The 16,756-nt window shown below is 47.5% G+C and overlaps 1 protein-coding gene across 1 annotated transcript in view; it reads left to right on the top strand.

The window, feature by feature from the left end:
* LOC102039499 (probable G-protein coupled receptor No9) overlaps positions 1-15,778 on the top strand; it is a 40,779-nt gene extending 25,001 nt beyond the window's left edge. The window contains exons 2-4 of the mRNA XM_014310045.1: positions 8,995-9,301; positions 13,274-13,450; positions 15,106-15,778. Coding sequence (XP_014165520.1) covers positions 8,995-9,301; positions 13,274-13,450; positions 15,106-15,778 — 1,157 coding nt within the window. The remainder of the gene's footprint in view (positions 1-8,994; positions 9,302-13,273; positions 13,451-15,105) is intronic.
* The last annotated feature ends 978 nt before the right edge of the window (positions 15,779-16,756 follow it).

Raw genomic sequence — 16,756 nt, 5'->3', positions numbered from 1 at the left:
GGCAGCTTCCTTTGGGGTTTTTGGACTAGTTTTTACTCTGAATTCAAGGGAAATAGGGAGAAGGGGGTTTTGCAAGGCCAGGTGCTGGTGCTGGACCTGGGTGGATGCAACCCCATTGTCAGTCCAGGCTGGGGGATGAACAGACTGAGAGCAGCCCTGACAAAAAGGATTTGGGATCCCTGTCCATGGCAGGGGGATTGGAACTACATGACCTTGAAAGGTCCATTCTGTGATTCGATGGGTCTATGAAAAAACAGGTTTTAGGAAGGTTCTGTCAAAAAAACCACAAAACACTAAAACCCACTATAAACTAGATGTTATTAAAAATCACAAGTTTTTTCTTACTTCTGCAATTTAATATATTTATTATGCTTTTAATATATTAATAGGATACAAAATAAAATTTATTTAAATGTGTATACAATATATATGTATACTTTAATTATATTTGTTGATGTTTATTTGTCAGCAAATGGAGAAATAAAAGACCATGGTACAAGCTTTTAGGTAAAATTTCTACTCCTTTGCTTATCTTCCCTGGTCAGATGCTCCTGTTTGGTTCAGTGGCATTAAAGGAGAGAGGAAGGAGATCAGAAACTGGCTTCAGGAGCTCAGCTTTCAAAGAGACTGGGGAACCTTTCCTTCAGGCTTGAAAATTGTTCTTTTTGATCAGAAATAAAATATTTTGCTCAGATTTCAAGTTTTATTAAAACTTCTTAAAATGAAATGTAAATTAGAAGGCAACTTTAAACACATATTTGCATCAAAGTTGTCAAAGCTGATTTTTTCAGAAACACATGGAAGCTTATTTTGACTAAAGTAATGGAATCAATCTAACGTCACAGAAAACTCTGGTTCACGCATTACTTATTTCTCCTGCTTTATAGAAAATATTTTGTTCTTATTAAAGGAAAATGCAGGGATGAAGTTGTGTTTGGCTGTGACATAATTTTCTTTTCTTTTCTTTTCTTTTCTTTTCTTTTCTTTTCTTTTCTTTTCTTTTCTTTTCCTCTCACTCTTTTTTTTTCTCTCATCCTTTCCTTTCCCTTTCCTCTCGAGAAGATCCATAATTTAAAGTATTTTAAATTAAAGATTTTATTATGTTCAAAGGGTTATTTCTGAAGCGATAAACATGACACAAAACTACCCAAACGTGCTCTTCCATCACAGTTTGGGTGCTAATATCACAGACAAGTCTGAAACCTGAGGGGCCAATTGCCATCCAGCAGCTGAGCTATTCCAGGGAGAGGACAAAAAATTTGAGTTTCTTTACTTTCCACCAACCCTGATCAAGAGATCTCCTTTTGAAAAAAGGAAATCCATTGAAAAAACCCAATGAAAAATTCTCCAGTGTCATTTTTGGTGGTGGGTGAAGCCAGATTTCAAAACCTTTGCAACAGTCTTTGGAAAGCAAATGGAAAAGGAGCCCGACATGCCGACGGCAGCAATTCAGTGTGAAGAGCCGGGATTTGGGGGTTGTTTTAGGACGGGAGCCATGGCCGAGGGTTACACCCGCCCTTCTTTGTGTGTGACATTCCCCCAGCACTCAAAGAACCCGGTTTTTACACCTCTTCTTGCCGGGCTCATTTTCTGCCCCTGAGCTCCCCAAGAGGCGCCGGTGGCTCCCTGAGTCCGAACCGGGGCCGGGTCCGGTCCTGCCCAGGCCAGCTCAGCCTAAAGAACCCTCTGCCCAGCTCCCAAAATCCACGCCAGCCCTCCCAACCTTCCCAAAACCCACGCCAGCCCTCCCAACCTTCCCAAAACCCACGCCAGCCCTCCCCTCCTCGGGCACAAGGCACAGCGGGGCTGGCCAGGTGACATCTCACCAACCTCCTGCCACAGGTTCCTTTTCCAGCCCGAGATTTTTCAGATTTTCCCCGTTTAGTTTATGAACAAACCACCCTGTTTGGCAACAGGGGAGCCAAACCCACGGAACGCCTCTTATTTTTTATTATTGTTTTCATGCATCGGGTCACCCGCGGCTGCCGAGGGGGAGTGGGGAGGGCTGGTTTGGAAGCAGGAGAGCAGAGAGCAGCGTTTCCCCGGGGGAAGGAAGGAAGGATTCCCGGCTGGAGCCCCGTCTCCCGGGGGGAAGGAAGGAAGGATTCCCGGCCGGAGCCCCGTCTCCCGGGAGGAAGGAAGGAAGGATTCCCGGCTGGAGCGGGAGGAGCGGGCGCTGCGGGGCGGAGGAGAGAGGGGGCGCCTCCTCCGCCTGCCCTCGGTAAGTGCTGCCGGCGGAATCCCCATCCTCATCCCCATCCTCATCCTCATCCCCGGGCAGATCCTGACACCCTTCCCCGGGCAGGACTGCCGCTGCTGCTCCCTGCTCCGGGTGGGACCCCCTCTATTGCAGCCTACCCCAGGCACGTCCTGAGCCCTCTGCCCAAAGGACATCCCTTTCGAACACGGTCTCCGCCTCCGGAACGGTTCCCCCCTCTTCTCCCCACCTCCACCACAGATCCCCTCCGCGGGCAGGACCCCAGCACCTCCCCGGGCTGATGCTCCGCAGCATCCTCGGCGTTTTGCCCCACCTGGGGCCGGGGGTTTTGCTGCCCTGGGGCTTGTGGGTTTTACTCCAAGAGGTTTGGAGGGTTTGACCCCAGGAAGGGTGGATTTGGCGCCCCGGGGCTGTGGATCTGCACCCCGGCGGTAGTGTCTTTGTACTCACGGGTTTGGGGGTTTTTGCACTCCAGGGTTTGGGGGCTTTTGCGCCTCAGGGTTTGGGGTTTTTGCACCCGAGGGTTTGGGGGTTTTGCACCCAAGGGGTTGGGGGGTTTGCTCCCCAGAGGGTGAGGGGTTTGTCTGCCCAGGGTTTGGGGTTTTGGCCCCCCAGGGTTTGGGTTTTGGCACCCCGGCTCAGTTCCCGATGCCGGTGAGCACCCCCGTGTTTGCAGCGCGGGTTTGACCTCGCCTCGAGTTTTATTGCTGCGATGTCGCCCCGGTCTCTCCCCTCTCCCCGGGCAGGCAGAGGCTGCCAGACCTGCTGTGGCTGTGCAGGAGCGTCCCCGTCTGCCGGGGCTGATCCCGAACGCTGTGCCGGCTGTGGATGAGGATTTATCCCGCTTCGGGGCAGGAACCACCATCCATCCCCACGCAGCCAGGCTGGGAGCAGCTCCGTGGGGACGGATCCGGGCTGGCCCGAGCCCCGGGTACCCCGCAGCTGGGGACACCGCCGGGCTGCTTCAGCCGACACTTCCCAAGGTAAGGATATTGTGGTTTATTGTGTTTTATTGTGTTCCCAACCCCGCGGCTCTCCGAGAGGCTGTAGGAGTGCGGGTTTGGGGGTGGAAAGAAATCGTGCCCTGGGAAACGCTGTCCTTCCAACGGGAAAGTTGGAGAGAGGGAAGGAGAGTCAGTGCAGAGGCTCACTCGCTGCTTCGAGTGCGTGTTGCCCTGGTGGAAGCATCCCCAGGCATTTCCCCCCTCCTTTATCACCACCCACAGCCTTCCACAGTTGGACAAATCGCTCGCACTGTTCAACAATCACCGAGTGCTGCTGTTTTCCCACGGGGAGAGGAGGGAAAGGTGTGTGAGGTCCTGGGGCAAGCGTTGCTCCCTGCCGGTTTGTGCCTGATTCAGCAGAGCAGCAGAGCCTGGCAGCAAATAATTCCCAGTAATATATTTCCAGTTTTCATCATTCCTCTAAGATTTAAAAGTGCAGTCAGCCTTGAGATTGCAGAGCTTTTTTTTTTTTTCCCCTCCCTTGCCATCAAAATATGCCTTTCACTGATGAAATTAACCTTTAGCTTGGGGTTTGTCTGCTGAATACATTAGGTCAAACTTTCTGGATATTGAAGGGGAACAGAAATGGTGGAGTTGCTTTGCTCAGGCAGCTTCAGAGCAGAATCCAAGCCATCAGTTTTTTGAAAGGAAGTAAAACCATTATATAAGAAAAACCAAAAAACCCAGTGCAAACCCTAAGGCATCTGAGATCCCCAGGAAACCTGGGAAGATCCCACATCATGGTACAACTGGGCATTTATCCCTTTGGTTTAAGAGGGCTCTTACAGGAAAGACTGAATGACTGATGTTGTAGACAGAGCCTGGGCTATCTCAGCAGTGTAACCACATGGGGTGCTGCAGCTCACAGGAGTATTTAAAAGCTCCAATATTTTAAGCTGAGGAAGTGGGGGAAGATGGCGTATCCTGATTTGTCCCAATAATTTCCACAGAGAGGTTAAGATGGTATCATCCCCTCCTTCACTGTGTTGACAATTCTCCAGGCAGTTTGAGAGCAAAACTTCTTAGTTAACTAATTCAGTACACTTTGGGTAAAGGTTGGCCTCTCAGGCAGAGGTAAAAGGATCCAGACATCCACCTTGGGCTGCTTAGCTCTGACAGGGACTGTGGATGAGATTCCAGGGACTGCCAGGGGATTTTTGAAAGGGATCAGGAGCAGCCGGATCCTGTTGTCTGCACCCTGAATTAGAGTTCAAGATGCAAACATGAAATTTCAAGAATCCATTATCCCTTGTTTTTATTGTTGGAGAAATGGATGTCAAATAAAGACAGCCTTATTTCCAGTCCCTCAGCCTTTGTGTTGATAAAAAGGAAAAAAAAAAGACAAAAGTGTGTTAATCTGGTGTTTTGTGAGTGTAGGCACATCTGTCTGGTTTTGTGCAGTCCTGCTGCTGAATGTGTCCTGCATTAAGGACAATGCTGCTGTGAGTTTTTCACTGGAGGAGACCTTTAACCCAGGCTGGTGGCTGAGATGGTACTTGAGGAGCACAAAGAGCTGGCAAAGAGGAGTTCTAACAACCATGTCCTAATTCTGCTCAAAGTTTGAGAGTGGTGTGTGTTCACAGAGCAGTGTGAGTAATGATCTGCTTTAATTAGAGTCGTTCTAACGCTGATACAAACTTAATGACCGTGTGGGAACAGTCATTCTTTGCAGGAAGGTGTGGCTTCAAAACCTTCTTGTCTCAGTGTTACATCTAAAAAACCCAAATAATTAATCCAGAATTCTCATCTATCATTCTCATCTACCCATGAACAAAAATTTGACGGTCGTTTTTAAAAACCTGAGACTGAATGTTTTGAACTTTAATTTTCAACATAGTTTTTTTGGTTTTTTTTAAACATTGGTTTTTCATCTAACCTGATGTTTTGCTGTTCATGTCTTAGGACCCCATCCTAATGCTGCATGGTCTCCTTGGAGAACCTGAGGTTCACTGAGTGGTGCTCAAGTGTTTAAACTGGTTAGGGGTCAACTCCAGGTGGGGTCAGAGGGCATTTTCCAGATCATGTCGAGGTACCAGAGGTGTGAGGAGACCAGCAGGTGTGGGAGATGAGATGGAAGATGGCTGTGGAGCTGGGAATGGCCCTTGCAGAGGCAGGTTCTGGAGCCTGGCTCCTGTGCAGCCATGCACCGTGTCCCTGTGGATTTCCCAGCTGTGTCCCTGTGGATTTCCCATCCCTGTCCTGTCACTGTGGATTTCCCACCCCTGTCCCTGTGGATTTCCCACCCCTGTTGCTGTGGATTTCCCATCCCACTGTCCCCAAGCAGTCTGTGTGGAACACACAGGAAGGAGAACAGCCTGAACAATTCCTTCTGCCAGGAAATGTGGCTGCATTGAAACCCAACTGTTCCACAGGAGCCCATCCAGTCTGATGACACCCTCAGTGGAGCTGTTAGAAAGAATGGCACAGATTATCCTCTTTCCTGGCAATTATGGGACAGCTGGAGACTGGATATTTTATTTTATTTTATTTTTATGGGGTGTTACCAGGATGTGAAGTATTGTCCAAGGAATATTCTCATTAGGACTGAGGTACTTAAGACACCCTGCAGACTTTTAGCAGTGCTGGCCCAGGGGGCTGCCTGAGATGATGTCCAAAAAAACTGATTGTTCTCAGTGCTGGAGGAGCAGGAGAGCTTCAGGTCTCAGCCAGTGGCTCCCAGCTCCAGTGAGGAAGAGCTTTCCTTCTTTATTTTTTATTTTCTAGACAGCTTGAGTCTTAATTTTTTTTCTCATTTTTTTTTATTTTTTACTTGAAAGAAAGGAAACCGCTAAATCCAGCAAATAAGCAGAAGTCAGGGGATGGAGCTGAGGATTTTGAAGGATGAGTAGGCGCATGAGCTCATGGTTACATCCAAGGAGAAGGTCACTACTGCTTTCAGAAACTGCAGCCCAGCCTCACAGTTGTGTAGGAATGCTTGGAAGAGGTCAGCAGGTGGAAAAGAAACACCTGGGTGGTGTAGGCTGCTTGGAATTCTGAAAGGTTTTCAATATAGTCCCTCATGGTGGGGGCTTTTAAGGAAATGTAATAGCCCTGAGATAAGAAGGAAGTTCCCTGTGTGAAAAAAAATGTGGGAAATGGATTTGTAGAGATCAACATATCCATTTCCCACATTAAAGTACTTGTCTGAAAGGTGACATGCAGGAGGGGTAAGCGCATGGTGAGTTACAGAGAGGTCAGAGATGCTCTTTACAGGGATAGGGGTTGGGATATGTGGGGTTCTAGAGACTGTGAGTCATGAAATGGTGATATTTACAGGCTAAAGAAAGTTTAACCAGGGCATGAAGGAAAATGTCTGACTTTATTAAGTGAAAAAAAGTTTTTATGAGACTCATTGAGCATTACAGTGGAAGAAAGAATTCAACTGTGAAGTGAGGGGGTTTTGAAAAGATGGAGAGAACTTAATTTCCTCATTTCATGTATTTTCCCATCTAAAGCAGTGGACTCTGAGCAGGAACAAGATCTTTGGATGGCCACAGCCCAGTGGAAAGGGCAGCTCAGTGCCACTCAAATCAGAAAATCATGTCAGGATGGTGGTGAAAAGGGAGCAGGACAGAACAGAGATTGTTCCCTTAGGCAAATCCACCGAGCATTTACCCCTTGGAGCTTGTTTGGAGCTCCAATCCCTCCCAGAGGCTCAGAAGAGCAGGAGGGATGGGCAGGAATCCTCTGCTGCTTCCCTGTGAGGAATGAGCAGGCTGGCAGGTGAGGAGGGAGCTGGTGGGGTGTGAGAGAGGCTGAAGAGCCCAGAGTGGCACTGAGGGGGTGGGTGGGGATGGGCTGTGTGATGTCTCTTCCAAGGCAAGGACCAGAGGCACCCAATGAAGCTGGTGGCAGGCTCAGGACAAACACAAAGTGTCACTGGCTGGGGCTGTGTACAAATCACAAACGGGACAGGACTGCTGGGAACGTGCCTTGAGCTGTTTGATTTTCCAGCATCAGTCTCATTCCATGGTTATGACAATGGGAAGATGCCAGCAGCTCACATCCCAGGCAGCAGACAAAGAACTCAATGTTACAACTCACTTTAAAAACTTTATGACCAATCACACAAAGCAAAAGCACATTGACAGTAGATTTATCCAACCACTATAAGCACACATCCCTTTGGTTAAAACAATGCCTGCTTATTTGGAATACAATACCTGCTTGTAAGCCTTAAAACACAATGCACAGAGCTCCATTATTAAGCTTAGAACTTCCTAATATCTCACTAGATAAACTTTCCTGCAGCTTAGGGAGTTATTCTAGCCAAGCGTTAATACACACACCATTGCTCTATTTGTCCTTACTTTTCTACTTCTTATATAATTTTTCTGCTGACAAATCTCATGGCTGCTGCTTAGCTCTAATCACAGTTCTGCTGTCTCTGAGGCCTGCCTTTTGCAGCTTTCCCAAAACCCTCTGATTTTATGGATTCCCACACAAAGAGGTGTTTCTTTGCAGGGTGCAGAGCTGAGCTGTGGAAGTTGTTGCCATAGGAGGTAATGGATGCTAAAAGTTTGCTGGGCCAGAGGGGAAGCAGGAAAAGTTCATGATTCAGAAATCATTGAAAACATCTTAAGAGGTAATTCTGGACCAAAGACTGCAGGAAGGACAAAGAGATGTTTGGAACGTTTTGCTGCCTTGTTCTTACACCCACCCTAAGACAAAGTTTGGCCCCTGTGAGATGAGGCAAGTTGGGCTACAGGGATGTTATCCAGGCCCACCCTCACACTGCACTCAGAAGGATATCCTGGAGATGTGGGATTCACCAGAGGGTCCTGTGGAAACACATCCTGGTCACAGGAGAAGTGATGATATTTAAATATAACAATTTTTCATCAGGAAATATTTCTATAATTATCTTTTCCCCACAAGTTTTGTCTTTGTGCTCCCTCAGCTGCATCAGTGAGCTTTGAACTGCTGGAGTTTTTGCAGGGCATCATTCCCACCTTCCCACCTACCTGTGACACCACTTTGTAAAGTCTGGGAACTGAGCTGTGGACACAAACATGTGGATTTCCTCAACAGAAAACCCCCCAATTAAGGAGCTGGAGCATCTGGGCACAGAGGGAACATGACTCTGGGGTCAGGGCTGCACCTGAGACACCTCAATGTGATGATCCTCCAGCCCAAATCATTCTGTGATTCCACAATTCTGCTCCCTGTGGAGCTGCTGGCAGCCCTGCTTGGCCATTCAGGCTGGAGGAGGGAGCTGCCCACTGTGGTAGTAAAAAACCCCTAAAATTCAGAGTCTGAAAAGGCACCAGGACAACCCAGACTGAGAAGTGGGGCTGTGGAACAGCCAGCCTGGGCAAGCAGCCCCAGCTGCTCTGGGGGTGGCAAAGATGGTAATGAGAATAGAGAGCCACAAAATGGTTTAGGTTGGAAAGGACCTTAAAGATCATCTAGTTCCAGCCCCCACATTATGTGGACTTGGCATGCTGTTCAGTGGGATATAGCCCAGCTGCTTTAATTTTTGATTTCAGTTGTTTTCTTTCCCTCTCTCTGCTCTCAGTACATTTCTATTTTTTTCCCCTGGTCTCATGCTTCATCTGATGATGCATTTTCATTCACAGGAGGGCTTTTAAATGCTGTGAAGGACTTCAGTCAATGCTTCACATTTACCTCATCCTCAGGATTTCAGACACTTCTAATGGGCTGCTAACCCAGGACACAGCCACAGCAGGGTGTGTGGATTTTTCCTGGAGCAAACGAAGCGCAAATATTATTTCCATCCTCCCTTTCCCACACCTACAAATCATCATTGAGGTAATTCTGCTTCTCTCCTTTTGTCTCGTTCAGATTTTAACAGCGGGAAGATGCTGACGGACAGGAATGAATCCTGGCTCTCCAATTTCTCCTCCGCTGCCTCCTCCTTTGCAAGGGGAGGGGTTGGGCTCCAGGAGGTGCTGGTGGGGCTTGTCCTCACCCTCATCGACGTGGTGACACTGCTGGGAAACACCGTGGTGTTCCTGTGCCCCGTGGTGGAGAAGAGGCTGCGCACGGTCACCTACATGTTCATCATGTCCCTGGCCATGGCAGATTTCCTGGTGGCCTGCCTGGTGATGCCCTTCAGGTGAGGAGTGGCTGGGAGCAGAGGAGGACAAATGTCCTTTTTCCCTGAGCAATGTCACCGTGGTATTTTCTGAAAAATCCCTTCGCCAGGATTTCCTCCGGGGAAGCTGAGAAGCCTCAGAGAGGAATGAAAACAATAATTATCTGATTGCTGCTCCTGTGTTTTGCTGCTTTGGAATGTGGCTTGGACATTGTTTATCAACAGGTGGATGTTTGATTGGTTCCATGTGAATTGTTTTAACTTAATGGCCAATCACAGCCAGCTGTGTCGGGACTCTGGAAGGAGTCGCAGGGTTTTATTATTCATTCTTGTTAAGCCTTCTGATGTATCCTTTCTCTATAGTTTAGTATAGTTTAAGTATAGCATAATGTAATGTAATATAATATAACATATCACAACACAACATAACACAACACATAATATAACATAATAAAACATAATATAGTATAAAAATATATCAGCCTTCTGAGAACATGGAGTCAGATTCATCTCTTCCCTCATCCTGGAGACCATCACAAACACCACAGAGCAGGGCTGGGATTCACCTGCTGGGCTCAGGGCTGGGCTCTCCAAAGGGCTGGTGGCTGTAGGTGCTTCCCTGTCTCTGCTCTGTGTAATGATCTCTTTATCATGCATGCAGACACAATTCTCAAGGGTATTTTTCCTGCTGGCCATACAGGGACCCTGGCTGCTGATCTGAACTTGATTTCCAGCTTTGTACGTGGAGCTCCAGTCGTTGCTCCCTCTTCCAGGACTAGCCTTGCATATGGAATGTAAGGAATTTACTCAGGATAAGCAGGGTAATTTAGGCTTTCCCTATATTTCATGGAGGAAGAGGCTCTGGAGAGGCAGGTGTCCCTGCATGAGGTTTATATTTATGGGAGCTTCACTACCTGGCTAAAACAGTAAAACAGTGAAATAAACGCAGAAAGCAGCTGGCTTGTGGTCCTGACTGTCTTGTCCTGCAGATCAGCCAGAGGTTTGTGTAAATCAGGGAGCTGCACCTTGTTTTGAGTTCATGGGGCAGTCTGAGGAAGCTGAATTCTTTTCATGTTCTATGCTTCAGTTCTCATTGGGCTGCCTACTCCTTTGAACTTGGCACTGAAAAATATTGTCCTAACAAGCAATTACAAACTGAGTTAAAAGTTCATAGTATCAGGTAAAAAAATGCAGTTAACAATGTTCTTTTATAAAATATTACTGCTAACTTAAAGTCTATGCTCGATGAATTTAAAGTTCAGGTTCTGAAATTATAGAACCATAGTGTGGTTTGGGTTGGCAGGGACCTTTAGGGGTCATCTAACCCAACCCCTGCACTGAGCAGGGACATGGGCAACTGGACCAGGTTGTTCAGAGCTCCATCCACCCTGGCTTTGAACACTTCCAGGGATGAGGCAGCCACAGCTTCTCTGGGCATCCTCACTAAAAAAATTTCTTCCTCTATCTATTTTGAATCTACTTTTAGTGATGTTTTACTTAAGCAACAAAAATGCAAAGGGGAGCAAAGATGAGAGCACGGCTGGTGCTTTGTGCCCCTCCTCAGTGTCCTGGCGCTGCCTGGTGGGGATCCCTGCCAGCTCCTGGTGGGGCCATGCCGAGGAATGGAGCCTGCTGGCTCCATCAGCCTTGGCCAGCCCTGCCAGCACAGTGGCTGCTGTTCTACACTTTCCCACTGGTTTGGCTTCCCATCTATGCTGCTCTTTTGGATTTCAGTTTGCTCCTCAGTTGGCAGGTTATTATGTGCCAAAGGGAAGGAAAAGAAATGATCTTAGGAGGCAGTTTGGCTCAGGAAAATGTGGCAGAAGGGAAGAACAAATTTGTCCTTGGTGTCTTAATTTCATAAGAGTAACATTTTTCTTTTGTTCCTGTCTTGACTGGTTTGCAGGAGTGAGCTTAGCTTGTTGACTGAGTACTCCAGCTAGTCTGTCATTTCCAGGCTGAATATTTCCAGCTATTCTTTTTCTCTGCAAGCAAAAGGGCAAGGCAAGGGGTGACTTCATTGTGTGGGCTTTTTTGGCTTTTACTACTCCTTCCTATCCAGCAGCATTTCCAAGCTGCAGAGACTTTTTACCTCAGAGAAGAGTGGTCAGGTGTCCATCACCCCACGCTGTGAGGATGTCTGCAGGTCAGGGGTGTGCAGGTGAGAACTGGACACCTGCTCGCCTGGGATCTGTGTGCAAGGCTGTCCCCACAGCAGCACATCTCCCTCTGGGAGGCCAGGGCACACCACAGCCTCTGCAGCATCTCTGGGGGAAAGGAGGGCTCTGAGGAACGGCAGAACAGCCCCCAAGTCGAGAGCTGAACCCGGGCTCCAATTCTAATGCCTCATTTCCCTCTGCAAAAGAGCCATGAAACCTTTCCAGGTGTGTGCTGTGGGATCCTCCATGCTGCCCATGGTGTAGGGACAGGCTCTGCTGTGGTTTGCTTGGATTTTTGCACGGAGTCCCACATGACAAAGAGCTGCTGAGGGCTGGGACCCTTCAGCAGCACTGCCCCCACCTACTGCGCTCTGGAACAGCCTTCACAAATCCATTTAGTGAACTGCTGTGATGAGATGTAGCTGAGGCATTGTTTTCTGACATCAGGTTGAATTTTTCCCCCTTGCTGGACACCTGAGCACTGCAGCTCAGCAGCCCTGGGCTCACTGTGTTTTACCAGCAAGCTGGGAAGTTACAGGACAATTAAACCTTTGCAGGACCAGGGAGTTACTCATCAAATTCACTGACAAAGATGATTTCAGCAGCACCTCGGGAGCTGCAGAAAGCTGGAGAAAGAAAGAAGCAAATGGCATCTCAGTGAATGCTACAGAAACATGCATCAGCCTTCCTACAGCTGCCATATGTTCCTTCCTTCACTGCTCACTTCTCACAGGCCCTTCTTGACTTTGTTAGAAATATTTTTGGTACTGTGTCTGTTTTTGCTGGTGTGTTTACCTTGCTGAAGCATTTATGAGCCACATAATGTACAGGCCTGCATGGGCTTCCTCCTAGGATGTTGTTGTTTTGTTTCTTTTTAAGCAAGAGTGGAAATCCTTCCTGGTTTTGAAGCATTTGATTGGGTGTGAAGTGAGTTTCTTGGAGATGTCCCATGCCCCAGGAACTGGGGAGAAATTATAAAAGACTGTGCTGTGCCAGGCACTGGGGAAATGCTGTGATAAAGAAAGCTGTGCAGGTGTAAATTTGGGGAGCTTTGTGGGGCAAAGCACCTCTCTCAAGGCACTCAGGCTGCAAGAAGCACAGGTTTCCTCTTGTTCAGTCATGCTCCAGACGTGGGGTGCTGTCACTGTCATATTTTCTGGAAAAATCCCCTTGCCCAGGATTTTTCTCCTGGGAAGCTGAGAAGTTTCAGAGAAAAAGGAAAATAATATTATCCGATTGCTTCTCCTGTTTTGCTGCTTTGGAATGTGGTTTGGAGAGTGTTTATCCAACAGGTGGATGTTTGATTGGTTTCATGTGAATTGTTTTGACTTAATGACCAATCACAGCCAGCTGTGTCAGGACTCTGGAAGCAGTCACAAGTTTTCATTATTATCTTTTAGCCTTCTGTCTGAGTCCTTTCTCTATTCTTTAGTATAGTTTTAGTATAGCATTCTTTAATATAATATAATATCACAAAATAATCGATTAGCCTTCTAAGTACATGGAATCACATTCTCAATTCCTCCTTCGTCCTGAGGACCCTGAAAATACCACAGGGTGCTCCTTTTTTGGGTTGTGCTTGGAGGATGAATCCCTGCTGTCTGAGCTGCCCACCTTGAGTACCTGTGTGATAACATACAGCATTAACTCGGTCACAAAGAAGTAGAAACAGAATGGTTTGGGTTGGAAGGAACCTTAGAGATCATCTTGTTCCAGCCGTGGGCAGGAACATCTCTCTCTAGACCAGGTTGCTCACCCAGTCTGGCCTCATACACCTGCAGGGACTGCACAAAGAGCCCCTCCAGCTCTGATTTCCACCTGCTTTCTCTCCCAGCATCATTTATGAGGTGACAGGGATGTGGCTCTTTGGGAAGCTGTTCTGCAAAGTCTGGATCTCCTTTGATGTCATGTTCTGCACTGCATCCATTGTCACGCTGTGCTTCATCAGCCTGGACAGGTACTGCTCCGTGGTCACCCCCTACCACTACTCCAGGAGGATGTCCCGGGGCAGGTGAGTGCAGCTGCTTCTCTTTTTGAGTCCCTCCAGGCTGTCACTTGGCCATGGCCTGTCACCATCATATTTTCTGAAAAATCCCTTTGCCAGGATTTCTTCTCCTGAGAAGCTGAGAAGCCTCGGAGAAAAATGAAAACAGTAATTATCTCATTTGCTTCTCCTGTGTTTTGCTACTTTGGAATGTGGTCTGGACATTGTTTACCAACTGGTCATTGTTTGATTGGTTTCATGTGAATTGTTTTGACTTATTGACCAATCACTGTCCAGCTGTGTCCGGACTCTGGAGAGTCACCAGTTTTCTTTATTATCTTTTAGCCTTCTGTCTGTATCCTTTCTCTATTCTTTAGTATAGTTTTAGTATAGCATAATATAATATAATATAATACAATACAATACAATACAATACAATACAATATAATATAATACAATATAATATAATATAATATAAGCCTTCTAAGAACATGGAGTCGTATTCTCAATTTCTCCTCCTCCAGGGGACCCTGAAAACACCACAATGGCCTACCTTGATCTGAGGCTGGATGAGCTCAGATCATTCAGGTGCTGCCCAGAAGCAGAGTGATGTGGGAAAAGGAACTTTCACCATTTAAAACTGCAGAAAATGCTTGATGTGGTGTAGGAGAGGACAAGGAGGATACAGCTGAGGGGGTTGGATTGTGCTCCTGGGAGATTTTTTTTTGAGCTAAGGAAGGGCTGCAAAATGGGGTAGAAACCAGTGATATGGGCTGGGTTGGACCTATAGGTTTTTCCCTGTGCAGTCATTTCACAGGAATTTCATAGAATCATGGAATGGCTTGGGTTGGAAGGGACCTTAAAGATGACCTTGCTCCATCCCCCTGCTGTGAGCGGGGACACCTTCCACTAGACCAGGTTGCTTGAGCCTTGGCCTTAAACATTTGCAGAGATGGGGAAGAACTTCTAAGGACTAGGTGAAAGGAGACCCAGAAGGATGCATGTAGCAGTAGTCTTCCCTCTCTTAAACTCACCATCTTTTCTGAAGTGATATTCAGGGAAAACAAGGAGAGTTCCTGAGCTCCCATGTGGGTTTCACATGAAAGGCTGAAATGAGGACTGCAGGGTGCGGAAAGTCATCTGAGGGAGGGCAGAGAGGACACTGCAGCAGTGGAGTGCTGTACAGGGTGGGTTCAGGCATATTTTCCCCACTGTCACTCTTGCTGTGTGTAACTTGTGGATCTCAGGCAAAGAGAAGAGGGGGCTCTGTGGCCCCCCCCTTGCAGATTCTGCCATCTGATGTCCATCACTTCCATCCTTATCAGGCCCTAGAGGGTGAGATAATGGCCAGATACTAAAGCTGAAAGCAAAAATATCTACACACTGTTGTTTCAAATACTAACAAACATCTTCTGTAAAACCTTTCCTCATCTTCTCTCAGCCAGCTCTGAGCACTTCTTGAGCTGACCCCACTTCTGTCAACTACAGACCAATTACCCAATTGTTAGAGATATGCAAGTCTGGACTGGTTAGAGTTCAGCTTTTTCCCTTCTCCATGCCCTGCTGGACTGCTCAGCAGCGATATCCCACACAGGTTACCATGGGGATTGAAATGTACTGGATGTTCTCAGCCCAAAATTACTCAGATCCTCCCTCATTTCTGCATCTCTTTCCTTTTGCAGATGCATCGTGATGACCTGCACGGTCTGGGTGTATTCCTCCCTCATTTCCTTCCTTCCCGTCATGCAAGGCTGGAATGAGATCCCTGGGGTAGACTTTGATGCGGGCAGGGAATGCATCTTTGTCACCAACTGGGTTTTTGCCATCGTGGCTTCTGCCCTGGCTTTCTTCCTCCCCTTCATGGTCATGTGCAGCATGTACTTCTTCATCTACCGAGCCTCCCGCCTCAAGGCCACCCGCATCATGTCCCAGACGCTGGAGATCCACTACCACCCCAACAGCAAGAGGCAGAACCACCTGCAGCTGGAGAACAAGGCCACGAGGACCATCAGCATCATCATCTCCGTGTTTGTGCTGTGCTGGCTGCCCTACTTCGTGCTGAACGTCTGGCTGGCGGCCAGAGGCAGCGACTCCACCAGCACCGTGCTGCTCGGCACCTTCAAGATCATCACCTGGCTGGGCTACTGCAACTCCACCATCAACCCCCTGCTCTACGCCTTCCTCAACAGGGACTTCCAGCACGCCCTCAAGAAGCTGCTCCTGTGCAGGCGCAGGTCTCAGGTGGACGTTGGGGAAGACATGGTTTCCATAGCCACGTTTTCCAAGACGGCTCCAGAGCTGGAATACAGCGCAGCAGTGCCCAACGGTGCCCCCAAGGGCAAACCCAAGTCATAGGGGTGCAGGAGCAGCCGCTGGATGTGGTGATACAGAAGGTGCTGGAGCACATCCCAATGGAAAAACAAAGGGCAGGAAAATAGGGGAAGCAGGGGCTGGAATATTACAGCTGGGGACAATACAACAAAGATATATTTCTTGACCTTCCATATGAAGAACTCAGATATTTTAGAAGCAATTTGTTATATATTAATGGAACTAATTCATTCCTGGATAATTATTTTTCGAATGAGCATTTTCTAAGACAAATTCAACCTTCATGTTGGGTAAAAAACCACCAAACCAGTATGGTATAACGTCACCTTACATTTGTGCACATCCTGGTGATCTGTGTCAGGTGGGACAGTCTTTCTTATCAGGCTGCTGTAGCTTTTTATCTCAAAGTTTCATTACAGATTTGACCAGTTTTAATAACTCCACCTGTGCCAGTCTGTGTATGGGAATTAGAGGAGGGATGTGCTCACTTCCAAAAGAGGCACCACTCTGCAGCCTGGGCTGTTGCTCAGGGTTCAGCTCACTGGCTTCTGCAACACCTGGATATTCAGAACTTTCTGTGGCCTTCTGTGAATTATCTGTGGGTTTCCTTGTTCATTCTGGAAGGGGACATTCCCTGTGGCAGACCCCAGATGACAAAGACTTGCTGTGACAGCAGGAGCACTGCAGTTTCAAAGCTATAAGTGGCTGACACCATCTGAAGATGGGATGTGAACCAGAATTATTACTTGTGTGTACACTGTGGTATCTAACAGATATAAAAATAATGATAAATGGAAATTATTATTTTTACCAGTCCAAAATAGTTGTCTGGACTTCCAACAACACTGGCTCCCTGCAAGAAAGCCGCAAGTGCCTCACTGAAGGGTTACTCTGAAAAACTAGCAGCGGACTATCCTCAGAGGTAGCAAAATGCAGTAGGACCTGCCTGGAGCAGCTGAGCTACCTAAGATGCCAGCACAAGGGTCAGGAGTTCTGTCTCAA

This window comes from Geospiza fortis, unplaced genomic scaffold, assembly GCF_000277835.1.
Source record: "Geospiza fortis unplaced genomic scaffold, GeoFor_1.0 scaffold125, whole genome shotgun sequence".
Classification (NCBI taxonomy): domain Eukaryota; kingdom Metazoa; phylum Chordata; class Aves; order Passeriformes; family Thraupidae; genus Geospiza; species Geospiza fortis.
This window is presented reverse-complemented; position numbering and strand designations above follow the sequence as displayed.